Source organism: Gymnoscopelus braueri (genome assembly GCF_963280865.1).
Source record: "Gymnoscopelus braueri genome assembly, chromosome: 16".
Taxonomy (NCBI): domain Eukaryota; kingdom Metazoa; phylum Chordata; class Actinopteri; order Myctophiformes; family Myctophidae; genus Gymnoscopelus; species Gymnoscopelus braueri.
The window spans coordinates 47,674,484-47,695,577 of record NC_137616.1 but is presented as its reverse complement, the minus strand read 5'-3'; the positions used below and the strand labels follow the sequence as shown (position 1 = coordinate 47,695,577).

Sequence of the window (21,094 nt, the reverse complement as noted above, 5' to 3'; positions counted from 1 at the left end):
GTGAGCGCGAGCAGAGCAGAGCGGCTGTGCGGAAGTTCTTTCATCCTTTTTTTTTTTTTTTTCCTGGGACAGACTGCAGAAGAAACTAGAGGAGAGGAGGCTTCACCCTCGCGAGTGTTTCTTCTTCTTCTTCTTGTCGTCCGTCCCGTCCCGTCCGGGTCCACCACAACTTTATGGTTCGGATTTCGGAATAATAATTAAAAAAAGTGAAAGAGGAGGGGGGAAAGAAGAACGACGGGGCCCGCCGGGCGACGCGACGAGAAGAGAAGGCGACGCGGGGGGAACCGAACCAAACCGAACTGAACCGAACTGGACGGAACTTCTTGTGGAGGACATTAACACACAAACTCTCCACTTCAGAACCTATACGCCGTGGGTCTGGGCCTCCTCCTACACCTCCTCCTCTCTAGTGCTGTCGGTGAGTGTTCGGGCTCGACGTTTCTTTTCTGAGTTTGTAAACAACACGGTAACTGTGTAATAATAATAATAACGACAATAACGCCACTATTACAGTTACTACTACTACTAATAAAGCCCGTTTCGTCGTCGTCGTCGTCGTTGTTGTTCTGAAGTCTCTCGAGTCGTGCGTGAATGCGGGATTGTGGTGGAGAAGCACGCACGTCACGCACGCAGCAGCAGCAGCGCGGGGGTGGCAGGCAGGCAGGCAGCGCGAGGCAGGCAGCGCGTGCTCTCTCTGGCTTCACTCTGCGTGAGAGAGAGAGAGGGAGAGAGGCAGAGGCAGCTCGAGCTGGAAGCAGACGGCTCGAGCTGCCTCTCACGCAAGCGCTGTCTCACGCAGCTCTACAAACACAGCAGGGCCAACCCTAACCAAGCTCCATTTTGCGTTTCGTCGTTTCATGCGGTGCGGGGCAGGAGTCTGGGAGAGTCTCTAAGGTTGTTGTTGTTGTAACGTTGTAAGTAAAAACCAGTGTGTTGTCAGAACTGGTTACAACTAGTTACAACGTTATACAACAACTGTCACCAGGTTCTTATTCGAGGTATATAATAATAATATCGTACATTGTTTATTAGGCGTGACAATGAACAGAGCACCCCCCCTCCCCTCCCCGCACTACACCCCGTGCGTGCGTGTGTGTGTGAGAGTGCGTAGAGGCCACGCAGAGATGCGTGGGCGGGCTGCTATAACCTCTCATTTAGCTGCTTTAACTACAGGTCTGCTGTTATGTGTGCACTGTAATATAGAACCCCCCCTCAGACAGTCAATGTAATTAATGTTACAACATAGCTAATTATAATAGATAGCCTACTACTACATACTATATGTAAATGAACCAAATGTTAATTACAAACCTATGGTCAGAAATATAGCTACTGTATTAGTTAATATCTATGTAGTTAATGTCCTTAAAGTTAACCTCTCCTTAAGAAGTAGACATAATTGGATTGTGAGACAAAAAGTTATCTTAAGTATGTATTAACATGTCATAACAAACCTGTACAGTTGAAAGCTACTGTTGCAGACCGGCTGGGTGGAGTTATGTTTACGTTATGCAAACATCTACTGTAGGTCTTACACACTGTCATGTTGTTTATGTCAGTGGCTCTCAAAAGTGGTCCATGGACCCCTCCAGGGGTCCTTGAGGGGGTTCCACGGGGGTCCCCAACTAATTGATTGTTATGGGAACCAAATGGACCCTTACAGGTGTGTTACTCTGGGAGTGTATACAATGGAACCAAATGTGGACCTGTAAGGGTCCATTTGTACACTCTCAGAGTTATAGGGGTTATGCGTGGCCTAATGCATACCAAACTTGGGGGTCCTTGAAAATAAATACATAATCAGGTTTGTTTTGTATACTAAATGTACAGTATGGTAGACTAGAGTTATATGTTTGTTAGTAGACAGTAGAGTCATGTTTATGTTATAGGCTACTAAATGTACAGTAGAGTAGACTACTAACATTAGAGACATGTTTATGTTAGCCTCCTAAATATACAGTAGTGCACTACTAAGAGTAGAGTCGTGTTCACGCTATACTATCTCTACTAGTAGATTACAGAACAGTTATACTGTTTGTTATTCTGAGTCATGGAGGAGGCGTATAAGAGATGAAACATTTAACATTTAAAAAGCATTCTTTGAATTGGTTTGAGTCGGAATATAAGACATTAATAATAATAATAATAATAATAATAATACTACATTCCTTTCAGGAAGGCCCCAGGTGTTTGTTTTCATGCCGACAACCTGGGAGGGTATTCCAATTTAGAATGAGTTTTTAAGTCTACCATGTACAGTATGGGGTATTAATGAACGTGTGAAGAATATGTCACAGTGTACTGTATTTGTAATGTATGTGATAGCTCTTCCCTTAGTCATGAACACATATCATATAGCATTTTCATTCCAACCGTGATAGTAGCATCATGGGTATAGGCATAGGCCTACCACTTAAGCCCCATATACTCATAGTATATACCCTGTATAACAGTGGTTTTCAGCCCTTTTCATGCCAAGGACCCCTAAATTGATATACATTTTGGCCGCGGACCCCCAATCCGAAAATGTTTTGTGCCAGGGACCCCCAGAAGCAAAGATTTGACTTTTAAAAAATGTATATATTCAAAGATTTGCACACATTTTCAAGATTTTTCAAAAATAGCAGATCTACAAGCTCATAGTGCGGCACTCAGTGCCGCGCTATGAGCTTGTAGATCTGCTATTTTTGAATAGCCAAAGCTAAGTGGTTAAAATGATTGTGACGCTATGTTAACTAATTTCGCTGGGGACCCCCTGGTACCCCCCCCAAGGACCACTGGTGGTCCCCGGACCACTGGTTGAGAACCACTGCTGTATAATCATACAACAGATAGTGAAAGTAGCAGATCTACAAGCTCACAATGCAAGGCAATGTGTTGTGAATGTGCAGATATGTTATTTCCATTATTGGTTTGACAGTTGTTGACAATTTCTGCCCACAATGACACGTTCAAAATAGGGCGTTGAAGGTAGTTAATATGGGGGTCCAAGTGGGAATCAAACCTTAAGCCTCATTTATACGCAAAGGTATGAATCAGGCTTTTGGTCTATCCAGAGACACACCATAGCCAGAAAAGAACGTAACGTTAATAGTTCTGTGTGTTGCTCTGTACAGTGCTGTACACATTGCCTATAGTAGAAGCACCACCTTTTTTTATCATGATGTGAAACAAAACTACATAGTCATTCAGTAGTCATCTACCAGGGCTCAACACGGTCTGGAATCCAGCAAACATTACGAAATCTACTGCAGCACAATAAACCCTAACCACATCCAAACCTCAATGTATAAAGCATGCAGCCAGTTAATTGCTTTCTTCATCTCCTCTCTTTCTCCTCTCCTCTCCGTCTCTCCTCTCTGCACCACCCCCTGTCTTTCTCCCTCCTCCCCAGTAGGGGGGGCGATGGCGAGGCTAAGCCACAGCGACCATGTCCTGCAGCAGCTCAACAACCAGCGGGAGTGGGGCTTCCTGTGCGACTGCTGCATCTCCATCGGCGACATCTACTTCCGGGCGCACAAGGCCGTGCTGGCCGCCTGCAGCTCCTACTTCCGCATGCTGTTCATCCGCGACCAGCAGGGCACCTCGCGGCTGGACCTCAGCAACATGCAGATGAGCGCCGAGTGCTTCGACCTCATCCTGCAGCTCATGTACCTGGGCCGCATCGTGGTGGGCAGCTACGAGTTCGAGGAGCTGAAGGCCTCCATGGCCTACCTGCAGATGTACTACATCCCCGACTCCCTGGAGGACCTGCGGGACATCCGCGGCTCCAACCTCACGCCGTCCTCCTCCGCCTCCTCGTCCTCCTCGTCCTCCTCCAGCTCCTCTTCCTCCACGACGGGCGTGGCGGCCGCCGCCGGGAAGATGATGTTCGGCGTGCGCATGTTCGAGCAAGCGAGGCCCAGCGGCGGCCCCGCGGTCCCCGAGGCGGAGCGCCCGCCTAAAGCCGCCGCCACCACCGGTGGCAGCAGCAGCAGCACCGGCACTGCTACCGCCGCTGTAGCGGCAGTGGCACGGCAAGCTATCCCGCTGTCAGCTACCAGGGCGGCGGCGGCGGCGGCAGTGGAGGACGTGGTCGTGTCTGCCGTCGTGCCTTTAATCGTAGCTCCGCCGCTCATGGACAGCATGGCGGAGCAGCCGTGTGACTTGAGGAAGCGCTCCGGCGGCAGGAGCTCCAACCTGAAGGAGCGCCCTCGCTTCGGCCGGACCTACACCTGCGACGACTGCGGGTTCGTGTTCAGCTGCGAGAAGCTCCTGATCGAGCACATCCTGACCTGCACCAACCGCAAGGCCTACCAGCCCCCCAGGTAACTATGAACGGGTTTTTCCTGCAGGAAACGATATAAAATATTCTTCTAGGTCAGTTTGTTTCTAAAACCTTTACATTTCAAGAACTCCCATAACTCAAGAGAGTATATACGACAGTGGTTCTCAAACTTTTTCATGTCAAGGACCCCCAAAATGATATGTATTTGGCCGTGGACCCCCAGAAGCAAAGATTTTAGTAAAACATTTTAGTTTAAAATGTTCGCTTTAAAAAATGTTTCAGGATTTAAAAAAAAAAATGCAGATCTACAAGCTCATAGCGCAGCACTCGGTGCCGTGCTATGAGCTTGTATATCTGCTATTTTTGAATAGCCAAAGTATAAAATATGGAAAAAGGAGTTTTATTTTACGCTTTATTTTAACTAATTTAGCTGGGGACCCCCTGGTACCTCCCCCAAGGACCCCTGGGGGTCCCCGGACCCCACTTTGAGAACCAATGGTATACGGGTCCATTTGCAGGAGCGCACCTAAGGTTTTTTTGGTCTAGTTCTCAGGGGAGCACTACTTGGAGACGTTGCTTGGTTACGCACTCTAAATGGTGCAGAATATTTGACGATAGGAGGTTACAATGCAAGTGTTTCAGTGCTGTTTAGAGCAGTGGTTCTCAAACTTTTTCATGTCAAGGACCCCCAAATTGACACTTATTAGCCCACGGACCCCCATTTGAAAAGATATGCCAAGGAAGGACCCCCATTAGAGAAGATTTTTACGGCTCTAGCAGTGATTTTCAACCATTTTAATATCAAGGACACCCAGTTTGACAAGCATTAGGCTACGGACCCCCATTTAATGGCATTTCTATCTCTGGAACCCCAATTTATATTGTAAAATCAATGTTAATTTAACTCTGAGAGTGTACAAATGGAACCTAACGGGTCCATTTGGTTCCATTTGTACACTCTCAGAGTTACAGACCCATAAGGGTACATTTGGTTCCAAACTATCTATCATTTAGCTGGGGACCCCCTGGAACTCCCTCAAGCACCCCTGTGGGTCCCCGGATAGTTGCATAGTTAAGTGCAACAGAGCCATATGAATTATTTTACACATAGATAGATAGATAGATAGATAGATACTTTATTGATCCGCGGAGGGAAATTCAGATATCCCATAGCTCATACACTCATACATTAAGGTTAGTTAAAAAACACATCACAAAAAGAGGGGTGCAAGGGTTAAAAACTGAGAGAAGACAAATATATTAAAAAGAATATTATGAATAAGCATAAAAAGCATTAGAAGGTGTCACTGGGAATAATAATAATCCTTTGTTATTGCACATAGACCCATGAATACCTAAAACTAAAACTATTAGTCTAGTTCATAGGCCTAGTGGCTGGTCATGGAGTTAAAGAGCCCAATTGCTGTTGGGACAAAAGTGCTCTCAAACCGTTCATTCTGGCAGGGCATCGAACGGAACAGATCCTTTAAAAGCAATGAATCTGCTAAGAGAACTATATGATGGCAGGTCGCCGGGATCGGGAGTCGAACCCGCGACATGCGCCGTCAGGCTGGCATTGCAGCCTAGGGTGTCACTCTGGACAGCCACTCTGCGGCCCAGGCCACAAGACTGCTTCTTTTTGTTTGATTATCTACCTGCATTAACCACGTTGGAGTAGTTAGATTAAATCAAGTTTGCACCACGCAGCTGTAGCCTACATATAAACTCTGATCGGTCTGCATACTATCGCAAATGCTCTTAGATTGCCCAGCTGGGGAGTAAAGAAAACTTGACCAGTTATTGACAAACGCAGGTGCACAATGAAATGAATGCAGTTTAGTGACTTCTAGTTCTATTTCGCTTTATTCCCATGCAATCATCCCCATCACTGCCTCTAACCGCCAGTGATGGAAAAAGTACTCAAATGTTTTACTTAAGTAAAAGTATCAATACTGCAATGTAGAAGTACTCTGTTACAAGTAAAAGTCCTGAATGCACAAAGTATTAGTATCAAAATGTACTTAAAGTACTAAAAGTAAAAATACTAAATGTTTGAAAATAGCAGATCTACAAGCTCACAACGCGTCGCGATGCGACGCGTTGTGAGCTTGTAGATCTGCTATTTTCAAATAGCCTATGTATAAAATAGGTCTAAAGTGGTTAATTATATCAATTTATACCTGAAAAGTAACTAGTAACTAAAGTTTTCAAATAATTGTAGTGGAGTAAAAGTACAATATTTGCCTCTGAGATGTAGTGGAGTAGAAGTCAAAGTATTGGAAATTGGAAATACTCAAGTAAAGTACAAATACCTCAGAATTGTACTTAAGTACAGTACTTAAGTAAATGTACTTAGTTACTTTACACCACTGCTAACCGCTAACGTCCCGCTCTGACCCAACAGGACCAACGCAGAGGCCGACAACGACTCCAGCAAGGCCGAGAGCTCGGCGTCGGAGGGGGGGGGGCCCGAGGAGCCCGGCCGGTTGATGGTCGTCTGCAAAGGAGAGGAGGACGACTGGCCCGGGGAGGAGCAGCAGCACAAGATGGACTCCGTGGGCGCCGCCGCCACCACCACGACGATCCGCTCGGTGGCGGCCGGGACGACGACGACGACGGACAACGAAGCCGGTTCCACCAGGAGCGTCTCCATCAAGACGGAGCCGGAGGAGCCGCCGCTCTCCGACGACAACGCGGACGGCAGCATCAAGGTGGTGCGGGTGGGCGAGCACGGCGGCGCCGCCGGCGGCAGGGACTGTAGCGCGCGGCTACGCGGCGAAACCAAACACAAGGACCCGACGCCGAGAGACCGCCACCGCCACCACCGGACGGCGACGAGGCTCGAACGCCACCAGCCACCGGAGGAGGAGCCGGGGGGCGCGTCGTCGTCGGCCATGGAGGACGGCACGAACGAAGAGCCGTTCGACGGCCACTTGTCCGGCGGCGGTGGTGGTGGTGGCGGCGGGGGGGAGGAGGAGGAGGACTCTTCTTCGGGGATCCTCCCCCCCGCCGCCAAGGTCCGCAAGATTAAGGAGGAGAAGGCCGAGGAGGAGCAGTGCACGCCGTGCGAACTGTGCGGCGCCTTGATGACCGACGAGGACAAGTCCACCCACTACATCTCCAACCACATGGGTCACATCTGCGCCTGTGGACGCTGTGGCCAGGTGCATTGGATTAGAAGTTCTTAAGTTCGCCAGCACCGATTTTCACTCATTTGGATTCTATATAGCAGTGGTTCTCAAACCTTTTCATGTCAAGGACCCCCAAAATGATATGTATTTCACCGCAGACCCCCATCTCCAAATATTTTGTCCCAGGGACCCCCCCAGAAGCAAAGATTTGAGTTACAAATGTTTGCTTTAAAAATACCTACTATATTCAAAGATTTGCACACATTTTCGCGATTTTTCAAAAATGGCAGATCTACAAGCTTGTTCTGCTATTTTTGAATATCCAAAGTATAAAATATGGATACAAATATGGGGTTAAAATGATTGTGACGCTTTATTAACTAATTTCGCTGGGGACCCCCTGGTACCCCTGGGGGTCCCCCCACCCCACTTTGAGAACCAATGCTATAGAGTCCATCATATCTTTTCCTTTGCTTTTCTCTAAATTATGATTTATCCAGTGTCGTGCTCCTTCTCGATCGATTGTCAAGTAATTGATAAGCGGTGATTTTCCTGAGAAAATGTACATGAGATAATAATAATAATAAACTTTATTTATATAGCACCTTTCATGACATAAATGCAGCTCAAAGTGCTTTACAGAGCAAAAAAAACACAACACATTTTTTTTAATAAAATACACAATAAAACAGTGGCAAAAAACGATGGCATAAAAATAATGTCTAAAACAATACATAACAGGCAGTGAGCAAAACAGTACAGACATGAATAACAACACAGAGATTTAGAAGAGAAAAAATCAACTAAAAGCAAGAGTGAAGAAATATGTCTTGAGCTGTGCTTTAAAACTGTCCACAGATAGAGGCAATGCTGAAACATTTCAATGATTGTTAACTTCAGGATATGAAACTCTCATATATTTAATAACGACACAGTGAAAAGCAGTTTGACCCATTTGTGGATAACATTTTGAGCTTCTCGTGCATCTTATTTATAGGAAGCCTACTGAATAGGGTGAACATATTCTTTCAACCCGCCAAACCGCAAGCCTTAAATAAACCACTCGTGTGCACATGTGTGTTCATCACGTATATATGCGCACCACATGCGTTTGCATGAGGACGGGGGTGGGGGGGGGGGCAATTATTTTCACGCTTAGCAGACCCTTGTGACCGCCTGTACCGGATGGTGTTTACGTTCACCATGCATGCAAGGCTGTCACGATTACAAATTTAAGTTGACGATTAATTGTCACACAAACAATTGCGATTAACGATTTTAATTGTGTTTTTGTCATTGAACATTGGAACGTAATTTCTGTTTGGTTTTTAGGCTTCGTAAGCAAAACATTGCACAGGGCAGATATGACAAATAACTTTACATTTACAAATACATAACTAAAATAATTTTATACTTTCAAAAAAGAAAAAAAAACTTGAAAATGTATTTTCGTGAGGCGTTGTAAGCTTGTAGATCTGCTATTTCAGCTTTTTTATACTTGAAAATGTATTTTCGTGAGGCGTTGTAAGCTTGTAGATCTGCTATTTCAGCCTTTTTTTATATTTGAAAATGTATTTTTGATCATGGAAACTATTTTGACAATTATGACGATTATGCAAAAGTAATTGCGAAAATAATTGCGACTATCTCAAATAATTGCGATTAGACAATGATGTAATAATTGTGACGGGCCTACATGCATGCTACACATGTGTGATGCGTGATGTTGCCACATAACCTTGCCGGGTCCAAGCAGATATCCATTTACTTAGTTGCATACTATATGAGTGTGTTTAACACATTCAATCCGGGAACGCATACTGTGCAGATCTACAAGCTCATAGCGCGGCACCGAGTGCAGCGGTGGGAGCTTGTAGATCTGCTATTTTCTTTTTTAATTGTGAAACATTTTGCAAATCTTTGAATATGTATGTTTTTTAAAGCGAAAATTTTTAACTCAAATCTTTGCTTCTGGGGATTCTACAGATGTCTTCTAAATCCTAACGGTTAAAAAAAAAACTATGTTGCTATAATATCAGTGGTTATTTTTTCTTGTCAAGGACCACCCCCCCCCCCCATCTCAAAAATATTTAGTTCCAGGGACCCCCAGAAGCAAAGATTTGAGTTAAAAATATATATTTACATTCAAAGATTTGCACACATTATCACGATTTATTTTCAAAAATAGCAGATCTACAAGCTCATATCATAAGAGCTTGTATATCTGCTATTTTTTAATAGCCAAATAAATCTGAAATGACACGGATGCGTTCCCGGGTGGAATGGGTTAAGCATCAAATGTTCAATTAATTGTTTCATTCAATCTAGTAAATTCTTATCTGCAATTAAACGATCAATCAGGGAAAGGGAAAACTTAGGTTAGGATTTAGAAGGCGTTTTTAAAATCGGCCGCAGGTCTAAATCGGTTGTATTTTTGTGAACGGAAATGACGATCAGATGACAGCTTCCTGTCTCAGCTTTCGGGAGATGCACTGGTGCAGTAGTTCCAGACTATATAACATCTAGTGATTGTAGAAAAGCAGTCTGGCTACGTGAGACTAGACATGTCACATAGCCTAACAAAACTTTCAGTTGTGAGTTTATTTATCATATAGATGGGTTTCCGCGCGACGTCATCACAGAGCAGAGTGCGCAATCTGCGCATGCGTGGGGTAGAACGAACCGGAAGCGCCCTTCACTCTGTTGTTAAGTTCGGGATTTAGATAGGCATAATGCTGCTATTTTAGGCATAATAGGCATAATGCTGCTATTATATACAAACAGATCCAACTTCCGACAAATCATTTTTATTGAGTGAAGAAGATATTACAAACTGCATCATTTAATCTACTTTCATTAAACCCGGTGAAGACCATGTCTTTTATGAATGTACATTTGACTGGAGCTGCTGCGGGTAATAGCGCCCTCTACTGCTCAACCCTCCACTGCGCGCGCATCATCCTCTCATGTTTACAAACAGGAAACCCATCTATATGTCCAAAATTGTTACTTTTCAGGATTCAAATTAAAAAAATACCCAAAGAAGCAGATCTGCACCTCTGCTTCTGCTCACGTTTCGAAGCTTGCAGATCTGCTACTTTTGATACTGTAGTGTGACGCTGTAGTGTGATCAGGTAGGCCCTACTGGGCGTTAATTTACTAGAAGAAAACACAAAAAGGTAGAATATGGAGGCTCAGTGTAGCCTGACAGCGTGTCGTGGGCAGTGGTGGAAAGTAACTAAGTACATTTACTTAAGTACTGTACTTAAGTACATTTTTGAGGTATTTGTACTTTACTTGAGTATTTCCAATTTCCAATACTTCTACTTCTACTCCACTACATCTCAGAGGCAAATATTGTACTTTTACTCCACTACAATTATTTGAAAACTTTAGTTACTAGTTACTTTTCAGATAAAAATGTGGACATTATGAAACATACATTAACCACATTAGCCTTATGTTATACATAGGCTATTTGAAAATAGCAGATCTACAAGCTCACAACGCGTCGCATCGCGACGCGTTGTGAGCTTGTAGATCTGCTATTTTCAAATATTTTAGTACTTTTACTTTTTGTACTTTGAGTATATTTTGATGCCAATACTTTTGTACTTTTACTCAAATACATTCTGAATTCTGGTCTTTTACTTGTAACCGAATATTTTTATATTGCAGTATTGGTACTTTTACTTAAGTAAAACATTTGAGTACTTTTTCCACCACTGGTCGTGGGTTCGATTCCCGATCCCGACGGCCTTTGCTGCATGTCACTCCCCATCTCTCTCCCCCATTTCCTGTCAGCCTACTGTCTATCTCTATTAATAAAGGCATAACAGCCAAAAAATGAATCTTTAAAAAAAAAGAATATGGAGATAAGAGATTTCTGCCCGACAACAACCATAATTATGTCTTTTTTTTCTCTCCTTTAATCCCTGGCCAGGTGCTCATCAAAGGACGGCAGCTCCAGGAGCACGCCGAGCGCTGCGGCGAGTCCCAAGGCGCCGAGTCCGACTCCCACGGCGAGGACGACAGCTCCTCCCTGCTGGAGGAGGAGCCCATGCAGGGCGAGGAGGAGGTGATGATGGAGGACGGCCTGCTGTTGGAGGGCTCGGACCTGGCCTGTCCTCACTGCGGCCTGCTCTTCCAGAGCGAGAGCCTGGCGCTGGAGCACGCCCTCTCCTGTCACGACCCCGAGCTGTTCCGCCCCGCCCTGCTGGACGAAGCCGGTAATGATAATAAGGCCTGTCGATTTTAAAAACCCATAAAAAAAACAACCCGGGAACGCATCACGTGTCATTTTAGAGTTTAGTCATATTTTACACTTTGGCTATTCAAAAATAGCACATCTACAAGCTTGTAGATCTGCCGCGGCCAAATACATATACATTTGGGGGTCCTTGACATGAAAAAGTTTTGTTCCAGGGACCCCCAGAAGCAAAGATTTGGGTTAAAAAAATAAATATATATATATATATATATATATATATATTCAAAGATTTGCAAAAAAACATCACGATAAAAAAGAAATAGCAGATCTACAAGCTCATAGCTTATATATCTGCTATTAAAGTATGAAATAATGGCTATAGCTAAAAATCTAGAATGACACAGATTCGTTCCTGGATTGAATGTGTTATTTATAAGTGGGACTGTCAGGGCCAATGTCCCATGTAAACAGACCCATCCTGATGATGGCTGTCATTCATCGTCTCAACCCTACTGTCAATTATGACATCATCGCCTCAAATAGTTTTGCGTAATTGTCACAATTGTTTTCCCGCTTCAGACTGTACAGTACAAATTCATCTAGGCTATTCAAAAGGAAAAAGAGGGAGGGAAAGAAAAGCAGAAACTGTATATAAGCTCACGATGCGACGAGTTGTGAGCTTGTATATCTATTTCTGCTTTAAAAAAAAAAGGTGTAACATTATTGAATATGGCCTTTTTTGGCCGTAGTACATTATGCATATTGATTATTGTTTGCCCTGTGCAATTGCTGTTGCTTCGCGCCGCGTTTTAAGCTTGCGGATCTGCTACTTTTGATGCTTTTGTGTGACGCTGTAGTATGATCAAGTAGGACGTTAATTTACGAGAAAAACACAAAAAGTTAGAATATGGAGACATAAGAGTTTCTGCCTGACAACAACGATATACAACGATATATTTATTCATACGTTCAAAACTTTCAATGCCCCCGAAAACAACAACAACACAATTACAGTTTGACGATCGTCAGTTACAGTGGTGGAGAGTAATTAGGTACATTTACTTAAGTACAATTTTGAGGTATTTGTACTTTACTTGAGTATTTCCAATTTCCAATACTTTTACTTCTACTCCACTACATCTCAGAGGCAAATATTGTACTTTTACTCCACTACAATTAATTGAAAACTTTAGTTACTAGTTACTTTGCAGATATACATTATGATATTATAAAACATACATTAACCACTTTAGCTCTAACTCTATTTTATACATAGGCTATTTGAAAATAGCCGATCTACAAGCTCACAACGCGTCGCGATTCGACGCGTTGTGAGCTTCTGCTATTTTCAAACATTTCAGTACTTTTACTTTTGGTACTTTAAGTACATTTTAATGCCAATACTTTTGTACTTTTTTATTCAAGTTCATTTTGAATTCTGGACTTTTACTTGTAACAGAGTATTTTTATATTGCATTATTGATACTTTTACTTAAGTAAAGAATTTGAGTACTTTTTCCACAGTTAAAAAAAACGTCACGATCATCATCATTGACACCCCCCCCCCCCCTCCCCTCCCACTACAGGCGGCATCGGCGGCGAGCCGGACCACCGGCGCAAGCACTTCTGCAGCATCTGCGGGAAGGGCTTCTACCAGCGCTGCCACCTGAGGGAGCACTACACCGTGCACACCAAAGAGAAGCAGTTCAGCTGCCAGACCTGCGGCAAGCAGTTCCTGCGCGAGCGGCAGCTGCGGCTGCACACCGACATGCACAAGGGCATGGCGCGCTACGTCTGCCCCGTCTGCGACCAGGTAGGGATGAACAAACGGATGGATGGGACGATGTTAAAGGTAGGGTAAGTGATATTTTTTGGTTAAAACAAAAAGTATTTTGTTAAAAGGTTAAATCACTATATTCTGATAGTAATCATTGCTATAGAGTGTTTGTTCAGTAACAGGAGTCTCCATGTCTCTCCAGCTCTTTAATAAACAGAAAATACATTTTTCGGTAGGTGTCAAAATCTCAGCTCCATTTTTATAGTGTTCCAGTTCCAATTTTTTCTGCTCATTTCTTAGTGTCATCACTTCCAATTTCACTTCATCTATATCCTGCTTGAGTTCTCTATCCTGATTGGATACAATTGGAAATGAAACTGAAGCTGAAACGAAAATGTTTCAGTGTTTAAAAAAGGTGGAGAGACAAGGAGACTCCTTTTACTGAACAAACACTCTATAGCAATGAGTACTATCAGAATATAGAGCTATTTAACACTTATTTTAACCAAAGAAAATCACTTACCCTACCTATAACGTTATTATCGTTAATTATAACCACTTAAAGGGACAGTTCACCAAAAAAAAAAAAATATATCTATCGATTAGTCAGTCCATGGAGAACAATAATTTGATGTCCGGCAGCGGTTCCGGTAGGAGACACAAAGAGTCTCCTTGTGTCTCCTACCGGAACCGCTGCCTATAGGCCCGCTGGTCATCAAATTATTGGCTTAGGAATGCGACAAAAACCCTCTACTTAGTAAAAGTTGAAAGAGTTGTAACTGTGTGCTGTTTTTTCGTTAAATTCATTATCGTTACTCGATAATATTTCTGTGCCACAATGATAATCGTGACATCAACTTTTTCCCCCCCTTTTTTTTTCCTCCACATCGTCCTCCATATGAAGGGCACCTTCCTCAAGCACGACCACCTGCGTCACATGATCTCCCACCTGTCGGCGGGCGAGTCCATCTGCCAGGTGTGCTTCCAGATCTTCCCCAGCGGGGAGCAGCTGGAGAAGCACATGGACGTGCACCTGTACATCTGCGGCGTGTGCGGCGAGAAGTTCCGCCTGCGGAAAGACATGCGGAGCCACTACAACTCCAGTCACACCAAGAGACTATAGGAGGTAGGGGGGAGGGGGACACAACTACCCCCCCCCCCCCTACCTCCGTGTACCCCACCAACCCCGTCCCCCGTCCTCGATTTAGATTTTAAAAGAGTACTTGACCCCCCAAAATGACAAAAGTACTACTTTTTAAGTCTGTCAACAAAAACAAAAAAAAGCCATAAATGTGAGATCAAATTTATGCACTTGAACACCAAAAAAAATAACAGAGAACCTATAATTCTGCACTTTTCAAGTATATGCATAACCTAAGTGTTGATGGGCTGCAGTGCCTCGAGCTTTGGGTAATCATATTAGGGCTGAACAATTAATCGGAAAATAAGGCAAAATCACAATATCAACTACTGCTGCAATTTCCAAATCGCAGAGGCTGCACTTCATTGTGTAAAAAAAAAAAAAGTTCAAAAATAGATTTATGAACATGTTCTTCTAGTGTTGTAGGTCATCTTTGGACCATAAATCAAGTACCATATTAATTTCACCCCTTAACCCATTAAGACCTGAGGCCATTCTTAAAAATGTTTTATAAATCCTAACAGTTTTTTGAAAAAAAAAAAAAAATGTTTTTTTTCAAGATTTTTCAAAAATAGCAGATCTACAAGCTCATAGCGCGGCACTCGGTGCCACGCTATGAGCTTGTAGATCTGCTATTTTTGAATAGCCAAAGAAATCTAAAGTGACACAGATGCGTTCCAGGCCTTAATGCCTTTTTCTGAAAAAACATACGTTGCTATATCAGTGGTGCTCAAACTTTTTCATGTCAAGCACCCCCAAAATGATGTGTTCCATGGACCCCCCCCCCCCCCCAGAAGCATTCAAGATTTGAGTAAAAAAAATTGCGTAAAAACAATTATATCCGAAAAATATATATTCAAAGATTTGCGCACATTTTTGTGATTTTTTTCAAAAACAATTGCAGATCTACAAGCCCGCAGCGCGGTACGAAGTGACGCGCTGTGAGCTTATATATATCTGCTATTTTTGCCAATATAATATATATATAATATATAATAGCCAACGCAAAAATCCAAAATGACACAGATGCGTTCCCGGTTTTAATGGGTTAAATGTCTACTAAAGGACCATACTGTATATTTTACATTACTGCTGACAATGTTTGGTTTTCTTGACCTTCCAAGAAGCTATTGGTTTCCATTCATTCCAGTACGATAATGTACAAATCAACTTGCAGAGGAAAGTGTCCAGAAGTCGCGGATCTCTTGAAGTTGGAAGATTGTAGAACAGAAACCTTTTTTTCTTTAATTTTTTCCCCCTTTTTTTGAAGAGGGTTTAAGTGGTTAAATGAACCAAAGTTCAGTTTATAAGATAAACTGATCTTTTATTTTTGTGTTTATTATATATTTATAAGTTAAATGTTCTCAAAGAGAAATACAGATTGATTTCAAGATTTTGCACTTTTGTACAAAATAAATATAGGTCGAAACAGTGGTAAACCGGTGGTCTCGGACAGTGTGGTTCTCAAACATTTCAAATTCAAGGACCCCCAAAATCTATTCTATCTATTTGGCTGTGGACCCCCATCTGAAAATGAATTGTGCCAGGGGACCCTCCCATACAAGATTTGTGTTGTCAAATCGTTTTCAAGATTATTTAGAAAAAAATGCAGATCTACAATATCATTTTGATGCTATTCCCCCTGGAACGCCCTCAAGGACCCCTGGGGGGGGGGGGGGGGGGGGGGTCACCGAACCCCACTTTGAGAACCACTGGTCTATAGGAATCTCCCAAATTGGGATTGGCTCTCTCATGACTTATATCTACACCAAAAACCAGTATGGTCCTTTTTTTGTTTTTTTTTCATCCCAAATTGTTCAGCCCTAGTAAACATTCAACAGCTTTGCTGATTATGTCGTTTTGAATATTACTAGACACTTGTAGTTTTCTTCATGGTCAGACGGCACGCTCACACATGTGCGTCAGAGGCGGTTTCGCCAACCAATGTTGTCTTGCGGTTTTGTGGCCAGTGCTGGTTTTCTGGTTATGTATTTTGACCAAAGTAGGTCGGAGAGGCTTATAGTCGGTATCAGCCGAGAACGCCGGGAGTCTGTCCCCGTTACGATGCGCTAATAGACCCCTGGGAGATGGATTATTGCTGAGGTGGAGCGCTACACCTACCATCAGCTCCCAGTACTTAACCGCATGACTTACCGCACCCGTGCCATGCTATACTCGTACGCTGAGTTTGCGGTGCCCGGGATCGAACCCATGACCTTGTGGTCCATAGGCGAGAGCATGGCTCTTTTTTAATACTCATCTTCCTCATCCTCCTCCTGTCCGACACTCGGTGCCCACCTCTTCGTAATCCTTGGCCACCCTCCAGGCAGTGTTGATTTCGTCGACTAAAACTATGACGAAAAATGTTCGTCGGCTACCTTTTTTCACTGACGAAAACTACATAAAAACTGAGCTATGATGACTCAAACTAAGACTAAATATATTGACAATTTCTTCAACAAATAAAAACTAGACTAAAATGTTAGGGAGGTACTAGTGGAGAAGAGATCCAGTAGAACTAAAAGACAACACATTTTATGTTGGGTTGCAGTCTGTTGCGGTCTGAAAATAGCAGATCTACAAGCTCACAACGCGTCGCGACGCGTTGTGAGCTTGTAGATCTGATATTTTCAGCATGCAACCAAGTGTAAAATCAGCCATTACGACGCCATCAAGGCACCGGCAAAATACATTTTAGTCGACTAAATCAACTGCAGATTTAGTTGACAAACATTTCAGATAACTAAAATATGACTAAAACTGAATAAAAATTTGCTTTCAAAATCAACACTACCTCCAGAGCCACGTCCTCTCGGTGGCCTCAGAGAACTCTCCCTCCTCCATCCCCTCACCAGCGTTACCAGTGAGGGGGGGACTCCGCCTTGGACTCTGGGCTGTATGTCACCGCGGGCGCCATATTGTGGAGGGGAACTCATAATGGGCATGCGGCGCGGGGCAAGCTCGCGTTACAATTTATGCAACTCCATTCAGCGAAGATCCGGCGAAGACGCGCTGTGATTGTGTGAAAATAGCAAATCTATACAAGCTCACAACAAGCCACGCTGCCTGCGACGTGTTGTGAACTCGTAGATCAGATATTTTCCACTTCTTGTACAACCAGCCACCATTCTACAACAAAGTATAATACAGGGCTATGTGGTTGATCAGACCAATCAATTTCATAAGACCAATCACTGTACGATAAAAAAAAAAATCTATTTTAATTATTTTGTGTCGATTCAATACATATATATTTATATTATATAAACTTCTCGATTATGTGGTTATAAGTGCCCCTTCGGGTCCCAAGTTGTCGTCTTTGCACAGTGCTGCTGAGGATGTTGTAGGATTGCGTGCCGATATTTTCAAGGGGGTTGGTTGTCGGGGAAGACTTTCTAGGGGCTGCCGAAGTCTTCCGGGGAGGTTTGGCAGTAAGAGCCTCTGGTTAGCCAGACGTTTGGTGACCTTGGCGAGCAGCCTGCAGGGTCGTAATGGTCCCCTCACGGAGGTAGTTGGCATCAAAGAACTTCTTGAAACAACTGAACAAACTCAAAGTTGTCCTTTTTGGTTGCTTATCCTATTGGTTAAAAAAACTTCGGTTTTGATATTATTTTCAGTTAATTGCCCCTGCCCTATAACTACAAGCCAAAGGGCTGCCACGGAGGGCCAACCACAGCGCTTATCGGTTGACACCAGTGGTGGAAAAAAGTAAAGTTACTTTACCCCGCTCAAAACATTCACCAGTGTTGGAATCTATACGCGCTGCACGTTAGAGAAGCTCCGCCCCTTTTTAGCTTCTCATAGAATGGAAGAGATCGGGGGGCTGGCACTTCTGACACGTGCGTGTGTGTGCGTGTGTGTGAGCGTGCCTTTAATTTAATTCACACGTGCACACTCAGTGGAATTAAGCCAACCAACTCTGCTTTCCTGTCATTCACCCTCATTGCAAGTTGTTTCTAAGCACACTGTATATATTCAGAGTGGTCCTTTTCATTTCAATGGCTGTTTAACTGTATTGTTGCCCTAAGAAAAACAGGTGGTAGATGACATTTTTTTTGGGGTGTCTGTCTGGTGCCTTTTACTGGTGGCGGTCGGACGGACCACCATGCCAGAGGTGTCATTTGGGGGTTACGGCAGGGGATGGAAATAATCCTATAGCAATCACGATGCTATCCAGAATATAGGTTTTCTCCACATCTGAAATGTTTTTTTCTTTTCTTCATGCAGAATAATCTGATTTTATAGATTGCCGCTCTACATGTGTCTACATGCGACGCATGTTATAGACCTGTCTGTTCTTGTCTGAAACCATCCACGTTCAACCATGTGTCCCTATTATGTCATTGTTTTTGTTTTACAATATTGAAAATAGCTGATCTACAAGGGGCTATTTTAGCTATTACATGGGGCTTAAGTGGTACGTTTTTTTTTCTTCTTTTTTGTCACCATCTATCTCGTTTATGAAATGACGCCTCTGGTCCATAGCAAGTGTCAGTTCATTGTCTTTAAAGCTGCAATCTGTACGTTTTATGTCTCTGCCGGTGGAGAGGTAATTCCATCTGACCACTCAACACACTACCAGAAAAAAGTTGGAAACTGCTGATCTATAGTGTGCAATCTGATGTACCGTCTGCTTCAAATGACTTCTGTCTGATGGCAGAGTAGAGCAACATGTACTAGTTATATTGTATTAATACAGATTGGTCAAAAATAACCTTTGATTGATTCAAACAAATTCCAGATAGTAGCTTTGCCTAGTATAGTCAGATGAGATTATGAAGAAGTTGTTCACACACACAAAACACTATAAAAAGATGTTTGGAAGCTGCCTTGGGGTGCAAACATGCTGTTCTTCACATTATTCTTGCATTTTTTTTAATCTTTTCTTGTAATTCACACAACAAGACTTAACAAGCAACTTGCTCCTTTGCCTTATCAGTCATTTCATGTACTCTACACACAACCCATTAAAATCACCTTGAAGTCACACTTGGCTCAGCGACGGTGGCGGTCATAAATACAGCAGACTTGATGAACATAATTTTGTCGCTGTCGGCAGAAACCTCTTTAAATTAACGCCCGACTTGATCATACTACAGCGTCACTCAAAAGTAGCAGATCTACAAGCTCTAAGCGACGCGTTTGAGCTTTGTCGAGCTGCTACTTTTGCTGTGTTTCTATTTGAATTCTGAAAAGTAACAGTTTTTGGACTTTATGAGGTTTCCACCCGACAGACGATTTACAGCATGTCGACAACATACTCTGTTCTCGTGAAGCTCTTTTCTGTGTCATTGACCCATAATATGTTTCTTCCATGTTTTCAGTTAAGTTACATTAAAATGTTAACGTCTGAAGGGTTTCATTAAAGTTGTTATAAGTAACTGTAGTGTTAACTTTATCCTTTTACTAATTTCACCATCACACCATAATAATAATAATAATGTGAAGTATGAAATCCATAATATTAATCCTCAAACCAACCAGGTAAATTATATGACTTTCCTTATTCATATTTGCCTTGAAGATGGGCTTTAAAATACTAATAATTATATATATCCAGCATGGTCAGTACACCACTAGTAGTTTTGGCTCTGTGGGCAGGTGCACAAGTCCTGCTGGAAAAGGAAATCAGCATCTCCATAAAGCTTGTCAACATAAGGAAGCACAAAGTGCTCTAAAATATCCTGATCGATGGCTGTGTTGACTCTGGACCTGATGAAACACAGTGGATGACAACACCAGCAGATGACATCACTGACAGTGAAAACTTCACACTGGAGTCAACACAGCCAACACAGTGTACAAATAATAACCACAGATCTGATAACATCTAGAAAAGGCACTTTATGTAGCCCCCAGCCTCTGGCTGTCCAACACATAAATGTAATCTGAAACATATTGATATAAATGTAATCTGAAACATATTGATATATTTTTATCTGAAACATATTGCTATACATTTAATCTGAAACATGTTGTTGTAATCTTGTAATCTTGTCTTTCAAACGACACATCTATGTTGACGTTGTAGTTTTTGACTGAACTACAGATCCCAGCTCCCTTTGCGGTTACTCACGTCTCCTCACTGCAGCTTTGAGGAATTATCTGAATAACTAAATAAAAAAGAGCAGATGGCTCTTTGGCTCCATCTGCTGATCAGACGTTGTGAGTGCAGCTTGGTGAGAGGAGAGAGAGAGAGAGAGAGAGAGAGAGAGAGAGAGAGAGAGAGAGAGAGAGAGAGAGAGAGAGAGAGAGAGAGAGAGAGAGAGAGAGAGAGAGAGAGAGAGAGAGAGAGAGAGAGAGAGAGAGAGAGAGAGAGAGAGAGAGAGAGAGAGAAGAGAGAGAGAGAGAGAGAGAGAGAGAGAGAGAGAGAGAGAGAGGAGAGAGAGAGAGAGAGAGAGAGACGGCATAGCCTACCTCTATATGAATACCAAAAACGCTCGCCCCAAAACACAGTCAACCCCGGGGCAAATCCGGGGTATTCACCTGGTAGGCCTATTCCTAAACTGGTCCACGAAAAAGAAAAGGGGGTGAGCGTGTATTGGGGCGAGACTTCTCTATTCTACAG

General features: G+C 43.1%; 1 protein-coding gene across 3 annotated transcripts; it reads left to right on the top strand.

The window, feature by feature from the left end:
- The first annotated feature begins 11 nt into the window (after positions 1 to 11).
- Positions 12 to 19,457, top strand: zbtb1 (zinc finger and BTB domain containing 1). 3 transcript variants are annotated; one of them, XM_080453887.1, is made up of 6 exons: positions 12 to 414; positions 3,395 to 4,307; positions 6,672 to 7,431; positions 11,342 to 11,627; positions 13,195 to 13,421; positions 14,290 to 19,457. In XM_080453887.1, the coding sequence occupies exons 2-6, from the start codon at positions 3,406 to 3,408 to the stop codon at positions 14,506 to 14,508; spliced, it is 2,394 nt and encodes a 797-aa protein (XP_080310013.1). In that variant the 5' UTR covers positions 12 to 414; positions 3,395 to 3,405; the 3' UTR covers positions 14,509 to 19,457. The 3 variants fall into 3 exon arrangements, with proteins under 3 accessions (XP_080310013.1, XP_080310012.1, XP_080310011.1); XM_080453886.1 differs by having other exon boundaries at positions 12 to 418; positions 3,398 to 4,307; XM_080453885.1 differs by having other exon boundaries at positions 12 to 418.
- Positions 19,458 to 21,094: the final 1,637 nt, after the last annotated feature.